This window comes from Suricata suricatta, chromosome 6 (assembly GCF_006229205.1).
Source record: "Suricata suricatta isolate VVHF042 chromosome 6, meerkat_22Aug2017_6uvM2_HiC, whole genome shotgun sequence".
Taxonomy (NCBI): domain Eukaryota; kingdom Metazoa; phylum Chordata; class Mammalia; order Carnivora; family Herpestidae; genus Suricata; species Suricata suricatta.
In genome coordinates, this window is record NC_043705.1 from 96,171,008 (window position 1) to 96,190,071 (window position 19,064).

At 36.4% G+C, this 19,064-nt stretch overlaps 1 protein-coding gene and 1 pseudogene across 2 annotated transcripts in view; both read right to left on the reverse strand.

The window, feature by feature from the left end:
• HMMR (hyaluronan mediated motility receptor) overlaps positions 1-19,064 on the reverse strand; it is a 42,514-nt gene that overhangs the window by 14,705 nt on the left and 8,745 nt on the right. The window contains exons 4-12 of one of the 2 annotated variants that reach the window (XM_029942901.1): positions 17,732-17,776; positions 13,669-13,857; positions 12,050-12,136; positions 11,859-11,959; positions 10,246-10,320; positions 9,354-9,532; positions 8,576-8,724; positions 3,910-4,124; positions 849-965 (exon numbers count right to left, since the gene is read on the reverse strand). In XM_029942901.1, coding sequence (XP_029798761.1) covers positions 849-965; positions 3,910-4,124; positions 8,576-8,724; positions 9,354-9,532; positions 10,246-10,320; positions 11,859-11,959; positions 12,050-12,136; positions 13,669-13,857; positions 17,732-17,776 — 1,157 coding nt within the window. Of the gene's footprint in view, positions 1-848; positions 966-3,909; positions 4,125-8,575; positions 8,725-9,353; positions 9,533-10,245; positions 10,321-11,858; positions 11,960-12,049; positions 12,137-13,668; positions 13,858-17,731; positions 17,780-19,064 lie in introns of both variants that reach the window. The other variant, XM_029942900.1, reaches the window with a different exon arrangement.
• On the reverse strand, positions 17,857-18,083 carry LOC115295141 (annotated as a pseudogene).

The window sequence follows — 19,064 nt, forward strand, 5'->3', positions numbered from 1 at the left end:
CTTGAAACTTTCATTTCTGCTTGGGCACCCAAACCTCAGAGTGCTTTACTGATTAGTGTCAGGAGTGGCCTGTCCCCCTGCCCTGTCCCTGAGGTGTGATTGCACCTAGTCAGGGAAAAGATTAGTAAACTAGATACACCCTAATGTGAGTAAGGCAAGCAACATATAATTTTCCTCCTAAGCAGTTAACTGATAACTGACTACCTTCTGGGCTCAGATGCCTTTGTAAAAGTCACTACTGCAATAAAATGTATCAATCATCTTCCTGACTCTGAGAGCAGGTATTATGTCTCCTGAGAATCCTGTTTTTCTGGGAACTTTCTCTTACAGCTATAAACAGCCTAATGCCTCTTACTCATAAAAAACTGACCTTTACTAAACAATGCTGTTTGCCTCTTAGTTAAAGGTTGCTTCCTTAAAGCTAGACCTGAGGTTTCATAAACAATACCTGCCCTTCCCATATGACAACATGAGTGCCTGTAGCTAAGTTTTTATGACAATCATTACGACTAGAATTGTAACTTCTGCAGAACCCATGTCCAGGAAAATTGTAAAAATTATCTATGAGAAACCATTTACTGCTCTTTCTGGTCCTTGTACCTTTCACCACAAATAAAGATAGAGAATCAGACAGAGCAGAGATGCCTGTCTGGTGATCAGAAGAAACTCAAGGCTCTCTCACTCTCTCTCACCAACACCGTCCATCCTTCAGGGGAACCCTGGACCTGCTGGAGCTGGACTCTGGCAACCAACCATCTATTTGTGTGACTGTTTTTGCAAATTTTGCTAGATGAGCACCCCTCCTCACTCATATTATATTTGAGAGTGTAGGCTCCCAAAAAAAATACCTTTCAAATTGAGCCGTCAGATCTCCAAGGTTTTGCACAGTACTCTGATACCTTTCCTGTAAAAGCAGGGTGGCTTGAGCGTGGGCAGCATTACTTTTCCCTAGTTCAGCTTCTTTCCTAAGGAACAGTGAAAAGATAAAAGGCTAATTACAAATCATCATTCTATGAAAGAGGTTAGTATTTGCCTTTGACACTGAATCATGTGTCCAAGGTATGTATCTTTGCGTAAACTACTGGACAGCTCAGGTCTAACTTTATGATCTGCTTCTAATAGCATGCTTATTTATGTACTAACTTCTCTTCTGGCTTCATCTTATCTTCCTGCCCTTACTTTACTTTCATTTTCACCCTAATTTACTTATTTTTGAATTTATCTTTTGATACTATATGCACTTATGTAGGTCGTTTAAACATTTTTTTTTTTTAAAGAAGGTAGGGTAAAAGGACTCAAACACAATTGGTAGCAGTCAAGAATAAAGATGTGAAAAATTACCAGTTAAGAAGCTGGTTGATTGAGGGGCGTCTGGGTGGCTCAGACGGTAAAGTATCTGACTTCAGGTTAGGTCATAATCTCACAGTCCGTGGGTTCAAGCCCTGCATTGGGGTCTGTGCTGACTGATCAGAGCCTGATACAGAGCTCAAACCTATGAACCGTGAGATCATGACCTGAGCTGAAACTGGACTCTTAACTGACTGAGCCACCCAGGTGCCCTTAGGACTATGTAAACTTATTTTGATTATTTCAGTAATCCACATATTAAATCATTATTAAGATGCAATAATTTATTTGGTGAATTCTTTTCATAGAAAATATAGCTTTTAAGCCATCTTTATTCATATATACCTCAGAACGTTTTTGAAATATTAACATTATATATTATCAAAGTAGTGATAAAAATTTTTAGATAAGCACATGAGCTTGTAAGAGACCTTTTAAAGAACATATAGAACTATAAATAAACTTTATTCACTTATAGGCTAAGTCAGACACAGATAAAACAAATGGAGTTAATCAAATTCCTTCTGTAATGAGTATGGGATTAAAAAATACACACACCAAAAGCTAAAAGCAATCACACAGTACTAAAGGATTTATAATAAAAATTTTCTCTTCCCTGCCCCAGAGAGAAATCATTTTCAATTTTCTTAGTTTTTCTCTTATGACTAAGCTTTTAGGCTAGAAGGGACCTTACAGATGATGTTATAAAAAACCCTTAATTTTATATCTGATGAAATAGAAAATTAAAGAAATTAGGATTGTCTTGCTTGAATCACATAGCTAATGAGCAGATCCAGCAATAAAATCCTTATCTCCTGACCTCTGCACTGAATTCCTGGAGTTGAATAAATGATTGTCTCAACTTTCTTTCCTCCTTGAAACTGGTATCATCTACCCAGTTTCTTAAAGTGCCAGTTCCGAGACTGGATCCAGCATAGAACAATTCCCTAAGAATACTTTGGAACTCCTCCCGCCAAAAACAGGCATATATAAAACCTTTGTGTCCTTTTTATCACTTAGCACCACAAGAAAACAAAAAAAGATTTAACGAAAGTATCCAACAGGAGACAGACACACAGTTGTGAGATACACTACAACCCTGTAGACTCATGTACAGTTCTTGGTCCCGTGCTAGAAGTATTTTGAGGAATGAAATCTTAAGGAGTCAAATAACGTAACCATTTTAGATACAAATTTGAACTCAAGATATTTAAAAAGTATTGGATATTTAAAAAGTAAAATGTTTTATTGTTTAAAATGTTTATTATTTTTGAGACAGAGAGACACAGACACAAGTCGGGGAGGGACAGAGAGATAGGGCGACACAGAATCCAAAGCAGGCTCCAGACTCTGAGCTGTCAGCACAGAGCCTGATGCGGGGCTCGAACAAACTAACATTGTGACCCGAGCTGAAGTCGAACACTTAACTGAGTGAGCCCCTCATGTGCCCGTCCACTTGGATATTTTAATCTAAATAAATACAGTGGAGAAGGATGCATAATGTGATGAAAATAATATGGAAATAGCATTAAAAGAAAAACCTGAGGGGTGCCTGGTGGGCTCAGTCAGTAGAGCATTCGACTCTTGATTTTGGGGTGGTGAATTCAAGCCCCACGTTGAGTGTAGAGCATACTATAAAAAAAAAACAAAAAAGAAAGAAAGAAAGAAAAAGGAAAAGCCCAAGATCTCTTAAATTTCATATATTTGTGCTCCTTCAGAAAAGATAATTAAAGGTATAACTTATGCTTATCCTATGTGAACTGACGTACACATAGGGAAGAAATGGAAATGTTTCTTATTAAAGGGTGGGATTCTTATTTTTCTAAATCTATTATTGCTATAATGCTGATGTCCAATAATTTTAGGCCACAGAAGAGCAGTAAAGAAACTCCCAATTTTGGTTTTATTTATTAACAGCCTTTTAAATTAAACCTCTTGCCTTAAAAAAAAAGAGCCGGGGTGCTTGGGTGGCTCAGTCGGTTCGGTGTCTGACTTCGGCTCAGGTCATGATCTCATGGCTCGTGAGTTCAAGCCCCGTGTCAGACTCCATGCTGACAGCTCAGAGCCTGGAGCCTGCTTTGGATTTTATGTTTCCTTCATTCTCTGCCTCTCCCCCTCTCATGCTTTGCCCCTCTCTAAATAAACATTAAGAAAGAAAAAGGCATAGTTTCTGATTTTGGCTGCCATACTCGTTTGTATGCACATCTTACAGTCTTACTTACTTTTCTGAGTTTTATTTCTTCATATTTAGAGAGGTGGGGGAGGGGCAGAGAAAATTCCAAGTAGACTCCGCGCTATCAGTGCACAGTCCAATGCCAGACTCAATCTCACAAACCATGAGATGAGGACCTGAGTCAAAATCAAGAGTCGGATGCTTAACCAACTGAGTCGCCCAGGCACCCCTCTATGGGTATACATTACCTCTCTGTGTCTATTCCTTACTTGTAAAATAATTCCAACCTCACTTACTCCATGAATGAAGTGAGAATGCTGAGAGAATGTGCTGGAAAACACATTTAACATTTGAAGTCAAGTCAGACAGGAGGTCTTACTGATACGAACCCTTTCAGCTTTTCTTCTAGGAGTTTCAGTTCCTCAGCTCTAGATTTTGTTTCCTCTTCCAATTGTGTGACCAGTCTCTCAGCCTGTTCCTCCTTTTGCTGTAATTTATCTAACTCTTCCAGTGTTTGCTTTAGTTCTTTCTCAAAGAGATTTCTCTCTTTCATCATTTCCTCTTGGAAAGAACCTAGCTTCTGTTGAAGACTGGAGGACAATTCCTACATCCAAATAGAAAACCACCAAAATAATACGAAAAGGTTGTTACTAAGGACAAAAAAAAATTAGTACAGAAAATAAAGTATGAACACTAAATTCAAGGGCCTCAAGAAAAAAAAATCTTGAAAAATACAGATATCACCTGGATATTGTCATGGATTATATCCTGCACCTTGTTAATAATGTGGTAAATATTATTTAAGTCTTTTTTCCATGCAACACACACTCACACACTTTTTATATAACTAAAATTATATTCTACAACTGACTTTTAGCATATATTTTTCTCAGATGCTACCACAGAAAAAGTATACTATGATTTTGACAGCATATAAATATAAAGTTATATAATACACAGGGGCACGTGGGTGGTTTAGTCTGTTAAGTGTCTTGGCTCTTGAGTTCAGCTCAGATCATGACCTCATGGTTTGTGAGTTCAAGCCCAACACTGGACTCTGTGCTGACAGCATAGAGCCTGTTTGGGATTCTCTCTCTCTCTCTCTCTCTCTCTCTCTGCCCCTTCCCTGCTTTTGCTCTCTCAAAGTAAATAAATATTTAAAAAATAAAGTTACATAATACACAAATATATCAATACTGGGAAAAAGTTCTAACAAAATATATTGAAGAAAACACAAATAAATGGAGAAAGATTATGTGCTCATGGATTGAAAAAATTAATAGTTAAAATATCATACAACCAAAGCAATCTATAGATTCACTACAATCCCTATCAAAACGGAATTTTCACAGAAATAGAACAATGGAATAAAATAAAATTTGTATCAAAACACGAAAGACCCTGAATAGCCAAAGTGATCTTGAGAAAGAAGAAGAAATGGGGAGGTATGATGTTCCCTGATTTCAAACTATATTATTCAAAATTGTATGATGTTGGCATATTAATGGACATATTGATCAACAGAATAGAAAAGAGCCTAGAAACAAGCCCACACATACAGTCAATTTTACTTATGATAAGGGAGTAAAAAATGAACAGTTTCTTCAATAAATGGTACTGGGAAAACTGGAAAACTACAAGAAAAGGAATGAAAGTGATTACCACCTTATATCATTCACAAAAAATTAAATCAAAGTGTATTAAATAAATACTTGAATGTAAGACCTAAAACCATAAAACTCCTAGAAGAAAACATAGGCAGTAAGGTTCCTGACACTGAGCTTGGTGATGATCTTTTGGACAGAACACCAAAGCAAGAGGCAACAAAAGCAAAAATAAACAAGCGGGACTACATCAAACTAAAAAGAATCTGGGGGTGCCGCGGTGGTGCAGTCCATTAAGTATCCAACATCTGCTAAGGTCATGACCTTGTGAGTTCAAGCGTCAGGCTCTGTACTGACAGCTCAGAGTCTGCAGCCTGCTTTGGATTCTGCCTCTCCCCCATTCTCTCTCTCTCTCTCTCAAAAATATATAAACATTAAAAAAATAAATAAATAAAAAAGCTTCTGCACAGGAAAAGAAACAATCAAGATAATTAAAATGTAACTTACTCACATGGGAGAAAATATTTGCAAATCATATATCAGATAAGGCAGATAGGGGTTATAACCAAAATATATAAAGAACTCTTACAATTCAAAAGCAAAAAACCCAACTCTGATTAAAAACTGTGTAGCAGATGTAAACAGGCATTCTCCAAACATCCACATGTCCAATGTCCAATAGGTACATGAGAAGATGCTCAATGTCACTAATCAACAGGGAAATGCAAATCAAAACTATGAGATTCACCTCATACCAGAATGGTTATTATCAAAAAGACAAGAAACAGGGGTGCCTGGCTGGCTGGCTGAGTCTGTGTCTCTTGATATTGGAGTCATGAGTTCAAGCCCCATGTTGGGCACAGAGATTACTTGGGGAAAAAAAAAAAGACAAGAAACAGTAAGTGTTGGCGAGGATGTGGAGAAAAGGGAACACCTGTGCACTGTTGGGGGGCATGTCAATTGGTGCAGTCACTATGGAAATGAATGTTTCTCAAAAAATTAAATACAGAACTGCCATACAATCCAGTGATTCCACTTCTAAGTATTACCAGAAGAAAATGAAAATACAAACTTGGAAAGATATATGTACTCAATATTTATATCAGCATTATGTACAAGAGCCAAGATATGGAAAAAACTTAAATGTCTGCTGATGGATGGATGAATAAAGAAAATGTGGTATACAGACACACAAATTGAATATTATTCAGCCATAAAGAAGGAAATCTTGTTATTTGTGATGCGGTGGATGGCCTTTGAGGGTATTCTAATAAGTGGAATAATTCAGACAAAGGAAGAATAATATTATATGATCTTATTTATATATGGAATCTAGAAACAAACAAAAAACCCAGCCATAGAGAACAGACTGGTGGCTTCCAGAAGTGGGGGTGGGTAAAATGGGTGAGAAAGTCAAAAAGTATAAACTTCCAGTTATAAAATACTGTAGTCATGGAATGCAATGTACAGCATGGTGACTATAGTTAACAATACTGTACCCCGTTTTGGAAGTTGTTAATAAGAGTCTTAAACACTCTCCTCAGAAGCAAAAAGATTTATGGTTCTATATGGTGATAGATGCTAACTAGATTTGCTGTGGTAGTAAGTTTGCAATATATACAAAGGTTGAATTGTTATGTTACATACCTGAAACTTTTATATAATGTTGTATGTCAGTTATACCTCAATCAAAAACCAAAACCAAAACCTGTTGTAGACGTGCCCTGAACATTCTATGAAAGAAAACAGGCGATTTTGCCTTTAAAAAGGACGGTCAATGTATGGGGCACCTGGGTGCCTCATTAAGTGTCTGACTTTGGTTCAGGTCATGATCTTGTGGTTTGTGAGTTCAAGCCCTGCGTTAGGTCCTGTGCTGACAACTCAGAGCCTGGAGCCTGCTTTGGATTCTTTGTCTCCCTCTCTCTGCTCGCACTCTGTTTCTCTCTCTCTCTCTCTCAAAAATAAATAAACATTAAAAAAAATTTTTTTTTAAAGAATGGTCATTGTAAATAAGCATTCTCTCCATCCTTTACATGCCTAACAATGTATTTAGGAGACACATCTTTTAAATACTAAGATACAAAAAAACATTTGAAAGCCAACAGTAACTGCAGTTCTGGGACTGGAAGGGACAAAAAAATAACAACAAAAAAAAAAGTACCCATATAAAGTGAAAAACGTCTATAACCCACCCCCATCTTAGTTTCCCCATTGTAGAGATAACCATTAGTTTTGTGCCTTCTGGTCTTTTTTACACATTTATATACTTTAGAAATACATAGTATAAATTATATATACTACATATGTAAAGGACATTTAAAAAATCCTGAAAATAGTTGAACTCTTCAAGCCAGTATAAATAGATCTATTTAATTCCTTCAGTTATTGCATGCTGCCCAGCATAATATTTCACATCAGTGCATTTACATGTTTGCTCCACTCTCACCAATGTGTTCTGCATTATCAAATATTTTAAATGTTTATTTATTTTGAGATAGAAGGTACAGGTGTGTGGCTGTGCATGCAAGTGCACATGAGTGGGGGAGGGGCAGAGAGTAAGGGGGAGAGAGAGTCCTAATCAGGCTCCACGCTTTCAGCACATAGCCTGATGCAGGGCTCGATCTCACCACCCATGAAATCAGACACTTAACTGACTTGAGACACCAGGGGATCCAATTATCAAATGCTTTAATTTGTGCCAATCTTATAAGGAGAAAAAAATTATTTCCATTTTTTTATTACTAAGGTAGAGTATTCATGTTTATAGGTTATCTGAATTTTTACTTCTGAGAATGATAAATTTCCATCTTATGCTCATTTTTTTAGTAAACTTTTTTCCTCACACATAAAACATATTTTATTTATTTATTTATTTTACATTTTATTTATTTTTGAGAGACAGAGACAGAGCATGAACAGGGGAGGGGCAGAGAGAGAAAGAGATACAGAATCCAAAGCAGGCTTCAGGCTTTGAGCTAGTGTTCAGCACAGAGCCTAATGCAGGGCTCGAACACATGAACTGTGTGATCATGACCTGAGTTGAAGTTGGACGCTCAACAGACTGAGCCACCCAGGTGCCCCTCACACAAAATATTTTTTATGTAATCTAGATTTAAAAAAAATTTTCATTTTTGTTTTACATGCATTTAGACACAAATTTACAACATAACTATAAGTGCCTAAGTAGTAATCTAGCAAAGAATGTGTCAGAAAATATTTTAAAACAGATTTCTTATTTTGGTTTATTAGTTTATAATTTTTTCACATCATCAATAATGTGATGAACATCTGTGTGGCTAAACAGCATATACATGACTATTTCATCAAGATAGGATTTTAAAAATAGAATTACTAAATCAAAGGACATATATAAATTACAGGTTTTCTGATACACAGGGAAATGTATGACAGATAACAAGCAAAACTTTTTTTTATTACTATAGTATACTACCTTCTCTTGATGCAGAAGTGAATCAGTTTTCAATTTTTTTTGTCGTAACTTTTCATGTTCTTCCTTTTCAAGAGTAAGTTTCTCCTTTATGTTTTGCATTTCAGAATTCAGAGTTTCATTCTGTTCCCTACTCCTGTTGATAAGATCTTCTATAAAAAGTGAAAAATGCTGTATTTAGATACTAACTTGAGAAACAGGATTTCCATATACCCATTTTTTGCTATTAGCATGTTATACAGGTCTAGTATTTCCAAAGAAATAAAGCCAAAACATAATTCTGAAGTTTGTATCATTTACTATATAAAATGTAGTGCATATTCTATGGTATGTAATAAAACTTCCACACCTGGTTCTATATACATCTTCTCATTTTAAATGGCCACCCAGTGGCGAAGTCAAGAATTGCACCACTGTATATATTTCAATTAAGACAAGCAATATATTGAAAAAACAGAAAACAAACATTATAAAAGACAAAAATTCTCAGAGAATAAATTTTAATGTTATTTACACAATTATTAAAAATAATTCTTAAACACTGAGAACAAACTGAGAGTTTTGGAGTGGGGCTTTGAGGGGTGGGGGAGGTGAGTGATGGGCATTAAGGAGGGTATTTTGAGATGAGCACCAGGTGTCGTATGTGATGAATCACAGGCATCTACTCCTGAAGCCAAGATGACACTGTATGTTAGCTAACTTGACAATAAATTTAAAAATAAAATTGTTTTAAAGTAGCAGTACAGTCCTTATATACTATACATGCTACTCATCTAAATACCTTTTTCTTTTTCGAGCAGCTGACACTTAGCATTCAGGTCTTCGACTTGTTTAGAAAGTATAGCAACATTTTCCTCAAAAGATTGCTTAAGGCTGAAAACTTCATGATTCTTCTCTTTCAAATTTTCTTCTAACTGGGCAATATCTAGCTTGTATTTTTCCACTTGATCTGATGCACAACTGCAGTAAAACAGATTATTCTGAAGAGCACATAATTTAGGCATAGGGAAAATTAACCTAAGGATAAAAATGATGTGTTCATCACCACTCAACAAAATAAGGTCCAGTTTAAAACTTCTATTCAACAGTGTGGAGGTTCCACAAAAAATTAACAATAGAATTCCCCTATAACCCAGCAAGAGCACTGCTAGGGATTTACCCAAGTGCTGATGCATAGGAGCACATGCACCCCAATGTTCATAGAAGCACTTTCAACAGTAGCCAAATCATGGAAAGAGCCTAAATGCCCATCAACTGATGGATGGATCAAGAAGATGTGGTTTATCTATACAATGGAATACTACATGGCAATGAGAAAGAATGAAATCTGTCCATTTGTAGCAACGTGGATGGAACTCGAGGGTGTCATGCTAAGTTAAATAAGTCAGGCAGAGAAGGACAGATCCTGTATCTTCTCACTCATAGATGGAAAGGGAGAAACTTAACAGAGGACCATAGGGGAGGGGACGGGGAAAAAGCAGTTAAGGAGAGGGAGGGAGGCAAACCATAAGAGACTCTTAAGGACTGAGCACAAACTGAAGACTGATGGGGGTGAGGGAGAGGGGAAGGGGGGTGATGGGCATGGAGGAGGGCACTTGTGGGGATGAGCACTGGGTGTTACATAGAAACCAAATTGACAATAAACTATATTAAAAAAACTACTATTATATTACCTAATTTCTTCGATGTATTCTAAGAGTTTTTCTGTTTCAGATTTTTCATCAATCTTGTCCTTCTCTACTGAAACACTGAAAAAAATTGCATATATGAATACACACAGTAATCACACATAATGCTTAATCTGTACCCAGATACTGCTATATCATATAGGTTATTTCTAGACTCCAAGTTTTTAATTCTTATTTTCTGTAACCTCTCAACTTGACAATTTAGTATATGCAAATAGGAAACTGAACGTTTTTCTATCAAGTGGCGAAAGCTTTCCAAATAAATTCTGATAACAGTGCTATGATGATGAAAATTATCACCTATAATACTCCAAGTGCTAGATATGGTCTTTCTTGTAGCCTTCCTGGTTTCCCTACCCATCACACATACAGAATACCATTTTGTATGCTATAAAGCATTTGTTGTAGGTTGCTTTTTATGCAATTGCTTAACATGCTTACCTCCTACAAACAACTCAATTTAAAAAATGAGCAAGAAAGTTAAATAGACATCTTACAAAAGGATATATATGAATGGTCAGTGAGCATATAAAGTGAAGATCGGTCCTTAGACTAACAAAATTATAAATGAGGTACCATTTCCTACCTACTAAAAGGCCCAAATCAAACAGACTGACAATATCAAACCTTGGAGATGGGGAACAGTTGCATCCATCACACATTGCAAGGTGGGACTGTAAAATGGTTCCTCTAAGCACTTCGGAGATTTTTTTCTGTTTCGTTTTGTTTAACAATTTACACATATACTACACTACCTTATGACCCACGTATTCCAATCCTAGACGTTCATTCAGGAGAAATAAAAACTTACGTCCACAAAAAGACATACATATCAGTCTATTCACAATAGTCAGAAAACTGGAAAACCAAATAATGACCAACAAAGGAACAGTAAACAAATGGAGGTATATTCAGACAGTGTAATACTACTTAGAAATAGAAGAACAAATTATAATACAACAATATAGATGAATCTTAAAATACTACGCTAAACAAAAGACACACACACACACACACACACACACACGGTGATAAACATTCCCCCAAATGCAAACTAATTTATGATGATGAAAGTAAGAAAGTGGCTTCATGGGTTGGGGCCCTCATAATAGGGAAGAGCAGGGGAGCAGGAAGGGGTGGAAAGGAATTTTCTGAGAGGATGGTAATGTTCTCTATCTTGTTTGTAAGGTGATTAGAGGTGTATACAACTGTCACAAGTTATCAAACTGAATACTTATGATCTATATATTTTTTGTAGGTAATTTACAGCTCAGTCATAAAAAAGAAGTCTAGGATTGTATATTAATCACATCTTCTTATACCGATATTCCTCAGTTTTGGTCCACCATCTCCATAAGATGATGCCACTACAAAGATGAGGAGGATTTTCTTCATCATTTATATAAAAGATGGACAGAAGTAATATATTTATACATCTTTTCAGCATTAATGATCAGGGCTCAGTTGAAGAGGAGAATAAGGCAAGCAGGGCAACAATGAGAGAATAATGAAGGAAGTTTAAGTCTCAGTAAACGAGAGAGATGAGAGAGGTCAGTCAAGAATTAGTTACACCTAACAATTTCTTTTTAGGCACTCACAGTTTCCCCTCCAGTTGTGCTATTTTCCCCTGAGACTCCTCAAGATTCTTCTGAGTGACCTGCAGCTTCACCTCCATGCCTTCCTGTTTAGCCATCATACTCTATAGAGCACCACAAAAACAGGTGTCAGGAAAGGAGAAACTTCATTTCCCCAGATCCAGCCCAGCAAACTCACCAAAAATATCACTCACCCTTATCTTTGTTTCTCTCTTGTTTCTAAGTTTCATTAATTCGAGGCTTAGAATTCTCATAGTCTTCTGGTTACCATCTTCAGAAAACTAAGTACAAGAAACATATAAAAGCATTTAGAAATACATTCTACTAGATCCAAAATAAAATCACATAAATATTGATTACTGTATTACTGGGACTATTATTTACCTATAACATATTCTGGTAGAGAAAATGCCTTTGAACATACCAGGATTACTGATTTTATTCTATATCACTACTGTTCTTATCCCTCTTTTTGATTAATGTGACTTTCTGGTTTATTTTTATTTATTTTTTAAATTAATTAATTTTTACTTTACCTTTTCTTAAGATTCTATTTTATTTAAACAATTTTTAATATTTATTTTTATATTACTTTTTCTAAAGATTTTATTAAAACAAATTTTTTAAAATACTTATTTTTGAGAGAGAGAGAGAGAGAGAGAGAGAGAGAGAGAGAGAGAGAGAGAGAGAGACAGCATGAATGGGGTATGGGCAGAGAGAAACAGAAACACAGAATCCAAAGCAGGCTCCAGGCTGTGAGCTGTCAGCACAGAGCCTGGTGTGGGGCTTGAACTCACAAACTGTGAGATCATGATGTGAGCCAAAGTCAGATGCTTAACCAAATGAGCCACTGAGGCACCCCAACTAAAGATTTTATTTTTCTGTAATCTCTACACACACACACAATGTGGGGCTCGAACTCACAACCTTGATATTAAGAGCTGCAAGCACCACCAACCTAACCTGCTGAGCGCCCCTTTCTGCCACATTTTAAACCTGCTTGGGTAGTTATCTACCTCTACATGATGGAGAGTCCACTGCAAGCCGCTAAAACAAGCTTATTAGAAAAGATTTTGTAAAATGTGCTTGCTTAACAAAATGCATCTAAATTGCCCAGTCTATTTTGAAATATGTAGACTATACAGTCCATCCCAGGCCTACTAAATCAGAATCTCCCTGGATGGGACCCAGGAATCTGCTTTCTTCCCCAAGCTTGATTCTTATGCATCCTACTCAAAGAGCTCAGCACATTACAGGCTCTGAATAAATGACTGCTATTAATCTGAACAGTGATTTACAGTCTCCTTTGACTTCTGAAAAAAGCAGATGACCATGTTCTATCCTTTAAGATCTATTAGTATATTAATATTAATATTAAATAAAATATTAAACAGAACTTATCTATTAAACACATTTAATCCACAAATTTATTCACCTCCCACTTCAATCCCAAAAGGATTTGAAATGGAAGCCTGCTGTCATGCTATTATTTATTTCAGAGAAAGAACTATAGAGTAACTTCTAGATATAAATTTTACAAGGTTTATTAATGGCCTTATTTACTAGGAGTGATGTTGAAGAGGGTGAGAAAATGTCAGACATTAAAACAAAAAGTAACTTATCATTTCTTATGTGTCATATACCATAATAAAAAAGAAAATAATAAATCTTCTTGGAAGCGCTTAATATTTCAGGTACATTTGGTGAGGGAAAAAGGCTAAACTAGAGCCTAAAATTCTCAACATATAAGAAAAAAAACTGCAACATGTTGATAACTTTTTCAGTTGTAAATATTATCATGAGATTGAAATACCTTTGATTTTAGTAGCTCATTAGTCCTAGTTAATTCAATAAGCTGTTTTTCTAGTGAAGCATTACTTGCAGAGAGAGATGTTTTCTCCCTGACTGCAGCATTTAGCTTGGCTTCCGTCTTCTCTAACTCAGCTTCCAGATCCTGGATCCGCTTATCCTGAGCACCTCGTTCCTGCACGAGAACACGAATCTAGATGGCAACAAAATGATAAACGAATGATTTACCAATACAACACCAATGTAACTGGATGCTACTGAAAATAAAACACTCAAGTTCTAGAAAAACCTTTGTGACATGATGCTGTTAGATATTTTGATTTCACTAGCTGTTTGAACATTCATATTTATATGTTTTAAAAATCTGTATACATTTTAAGAAGAGAGGATTTTAATTGTTTTAAGCTGCCAGGTGTAATTAAAGATATTTCTACCTTTAAGAGTTCTTCTTTAGCCCTAGTTATATGAACTCAAATTATGGTTTGAAATGTTAACTTTTACATTTCAAGAAGGCAGAATGGGGCTTCTGGCTAGGATACAGTAAGCACTGAAATAGGAATGATCAGTAAGCCACCACTCCTGTTGCAATTATGAGATCAAAACCAAAACCAAAACCAAAATAAAAACCACATATCTGACAACAGAAAATGTGGAAGTCAGGAGACAATGAAATGACCTGTTTAAAATTAAGGGGGAAAGTGCCAATCTAAAATTCTGTTCCCAAGGAAAATATCCTTTTAATCTGAAGGTGACATCACGATTTTTTACGAGAGGATTTGCCAACGGCGTGCAGAAAAAAAGGTTCTAAAGTGCTTTAGGCTCAACAAAAATGATCCAAGATATTTATAAGATTTGCACTTTAAAAAGAAGGACATAGAAAGACTGATAATAAAGGGGTTGGGAAAGATCTATCATGTAAATATTAAACAAAAGAAAGCTGAGATGCCTATATTAATATTATAGAAAGCAGACATTTAAGACAAAGTATTATTAGCCATAAAGAAGGAATTTTACAATGGAAAGGTCATTTCAAGAGGAATATACAATCTTAAATTTATTGTACACCTAATAACTTCAAAATACACAAAGCAAAAAGTGACAGAAATGAAAAAAGAAATGAACTAAATCGCAGAGCTGGAAATGAGAAAGTACCTCTCTCACTAGCTAATAGAATAAACAGACAAAAATATCAGCACTGATAAAGATTTGAACAAAAGTTTTAAACATATTGAACTGACATATATAAACTATACCAACAAGTACATATACAATCTCTTCTAGTGCACATAAAACATTTACCAAAATAGATTATTTGTTGGGTATAAAGGCATCAAGATAGCAGAGCTGTATTAAGTCACATGAAGTATTTCCTACTCTTTCTTACTGGCTTTGTGTTGACACTAATCTCAGTAGTTTAAATCAAAATTGCTTAACTAAAAATGTATCAAATACCATTTGTACATATATGGCTATGAACTAGATGCTAGCGATTGAGTGAGCTTTAAGGTTTCCTACCAGAAGATTCTCTATGCTTGTATTATTGGTTTACAACCGACGTTTATAGCATAGTATTATAAACCAGAAAAAAGAACACCAAAATTATCTTTATCACATTTTTGCAGTTAAAGTAGTTTAAACTTCAAAAAAAGGGTTCGTACACTCAAATGCCTCTGTGGCCAAGCAGATAATATGAACAAGAGAGCCAGGGGAGGGCTGAGGAGCAAACGTGGAGTTTAAAGGAGGCAGCCCTGCAAAGCCCTAGCATATTGCTGCCCTGAAGTGGAATGTAGAAACACTATTAACAGATCTTCTGGTTTTGCAACATAGGCCAGAAATTTGAATTTGTTTTACATGAAATGCTACTTTTAAAGACTGATAGTTGCTACAAATTAAATAAACAACAAACACTGTGGGGCTTAAATAAAAAAGAGCTCGATGTGTAAAAAAAAAAAAATGCCTATTCTAGGTGGCTCAGTCAGTTAAGCATCTGACTCTTGATTTTCTCTCGGGTCATGATCTCATGGTCTCAAGATTGAGCCCCACGTAAGGCTCTATGCTGGCAGTGCAAAGCCTGCTTCAGATTCTTTCTCTCTGTGCCTCTCAAAAATAAATAAATAAACTTAACAAAACCCCTCTATTCTAAAAGATTAAGAAGCTGATGTAAATTATCAGTTTGAATGTTGGCACTGCCTTCGCTTACCAGTTATCTGAGACTCAGTTATCATGTCTCTGAGCATTAACCCCTGCAATACAGGCATGTATCTTCAATAAAATGATGGCCAATATAATTAAAATAAATACCAAAAAAAAAAAAAGAGAGAGAGAGAGAAACCAAGGCAGAGATTTGCAAAGTTATCTTGACATATTTTTGGTCCTAAACCAACATTTAAGTGTAATCACTGGAAAGTTTTAATATATCAAAAGAATATGTGCCCTAGAAAAAGAGTTGGTCAGCAATGGAAACATGGAAAAAAGACTGCCAGAAAAGCAAAACTGGCAGAGACCATCTTACTCCTGCTTAGGGAAGTTAGCGGGCTCTTTGGGTCAGGATTGTTCAGTAGAGACGTCTGCCTGGTGGAAATGTACTCTTTCATAGGGAGCCACTTGCTGAAATGCTTACTGAGCATTTAAAATGTGACTATGGATAGTTGTTCAGTGTGGTTTTGATGACCCAGCAAGAGCACTGCTAGGGATTTCCCCAAGGCATACAGAAATGCTGATGCACAGGAGCACATGCACCCCAATGTTCATAGCAGCACTGTCAACAATAGCCAAAACATGGAAAAAGCCTAAATGCCCATCACCTGATGAGTGGATCAAGAAGATGTGGTATATATACACAATGGAGTACTACATGGCAATGAGAAAGAATGAAATCTGGCCATTTGTAGGAAAGTGGATGGACCTTGAGGGTGTCATGCTAAGCGAAATAAGCCAGGCAGAGAAGGACAGATACCATATGTTTGTACTCATAGGTTTAACAGGAAAACAGGAGAAACCTAATGGAGGACCAGAGGGAGGGGAAGAGGGAAAGAGAGTTGGGGAGAGAGGGATGCAAAACTTGAGAGACTACTGAATGCTGAAAATGAACTGAGGGTTGAAGGGGGAGAGGGAGGGGAAAAAGAGGTGGTGGTGATGGAGGAGGGCACTTATGGGGAAGAGCACTGGGTGTTGTATGGAAACCAATTTGACAATAAACTATTAAAAAAAATAAATAAATTAAAAAAATGTGACTAGTGCAGATGAACTATTGAGTTCTTACTCTTACTTAAATGTTTTTTATTTATTTATTTATTTATTTATTTTTGATACTGAGAGAGACAGAGCATGAGATGGGGAGGGGCAGAGAGAGAAGGAGACACAGAACTGGAAGCAGGCTCCAGGCTCTGAACTGTCAGCACAGAGCCTGACGTGGGGCTCGAACCCACGAACGTGAGATCTGACCTGAGCCTAAGTCGGAGGCTTAACTGATTGAGCCAGCCAGGCGCCCCATCTTACTTAATTTAAATAGTCTCAAATGGTGAGTGGCTACCACACTGGACAGGATAGCTCCAGGTTTACCCTCCAGCTCCATTTTATCCTTGAATAAGGCATATATATACCTACAGAGCAGAGGATGTGTCAGAGTAGCACAATTCTTTCACAATTCAACTAACCTGCTAGGATTTCATGTTCACTAAGAAATTCTCTAGCTAGTCACTGTCTGAACATATAGATTAGTATACAGGAAGAGTATGCACTGAGTAAATGTAAATATCTAACACATGCATAATTGCAATAAACCAACATATTAATGTTTAGTTATCAATTTTTCATGAAGTGGGTTTTCTTGAATCTGCCCTTTGGTATGCTAACAAACTTGACTCTGTCAGCATACCACACTGACAGCCAGGCTCTGAAACACAGTATCTAATGGAGCTAAGGAAGAGTTTCCTGGCGGGCACTGGTCTGGACGCCTTGCTATGCAACTCCCCAAACTGCAACAGAATACCCGTTTCTTAACTCTAAGTCACTCTTTGTATTTTATAGTACATTTATTTTTCAATTAAGTTGAAATCATTGCTTACCTCTTTTTCTAGCATCTTCAAATCTTTATCATTCTTTTGAGACTCCTTCTATTTAAAAGTCAAAGAGAGATAAACAAATTTAAGTGCCACAAATATCACATCCAAATTTGGTTTTTAGTTATAAAAAAAAATTAAAGAGTTTGAATTCTTCCTCTCTGTCTTTCTTTCTTTTAGGTAAACTCCATCCCCAAAGTGGAGCTCAAACTCACAATTCCAAGATTAAGAGTCAAATACTCTGTTGACTGGGCCAGCTAGGCACCCTTTTCTTTTTTGTGTGAAAATCTAATTGGCTTTATTAAGCTGACGTGAACAGATACTACACTTGATCTAAGCCAAAAGGCCGAGAAGCGATTTAATTGGCTTTATTATATTGTTCGTGAATCAGGCAGCATCCCATCTGACAAGTAGAGGGGAGCTCTACAGCTCATTTCTATTTTAAACATTTCAGAGTCTATTAAACATTTTGTAGGAGACTTATCTGGTAAAAGAAAGAAAGGGTTCTTTAAATTGTAAAATATTTTAGGTTTAAGTTTTCACCCCAATAGATTATTAGGCTTTTCCTAATAAGTTCAGGGAAAAAGAACTGGTGGAGATTTACAAATAAAGATACTGAGTGCTTTCTTTCTTTCTTTTTTTTTAATGTTTTTTAATTAATTTTTGAGAGACAGTGCAAGCAGGGGAGGATCAAAGAGAGAGGGAGACACAGAATCTGAAACAGGCTCCCAGCTCTGAGCTAGCTGTCAGCACAGAGCCGGAGCTCGAACCCACAAACTGAGATCATGACCTGACCAGAAGCTGGAGGCTTAACCACTTAATTGACTGAGCCACCAGGCGCCCCCTGAGTGCTTTCTTTCTAATGTTAAACAGCATACATTTTGAATGTTTAATTATGCTATCCCAGAAAGAAAACAATCTTAAAAAGAAAAATCAACTTAAACTTTGATATCCAAAGAGCAAAAAAATGTATATATGTGTTTTTATACACAGACACACACACACACACAAACACACACACAAATAAAAATTAAAATGGTATAAGCTGATTTAAAAATTTTTAAGTCTAGGGGCGCCTGGGTGGCTCAGTCGGTTAAGGCTCCGACTTCGGCTCAGGTCAGATCTCACGTTCCTGGGTTCAAGCCCCGCATCAGGCTCTGTGCTGACAGCTGGCTCAGAGCCTGGAGCCTGCTTCAGATTCTGTGTCTCCTTCTCTCTGCGCTTCTACCTCTCTCATGCTCTGTATCAAAAATAAAATATTTAAAAATAAATAAATAAATAAAAAATTTTAAGTCTATTTATGTTTAATAAACATGTTTTAAAGCACAGCATGTATTAG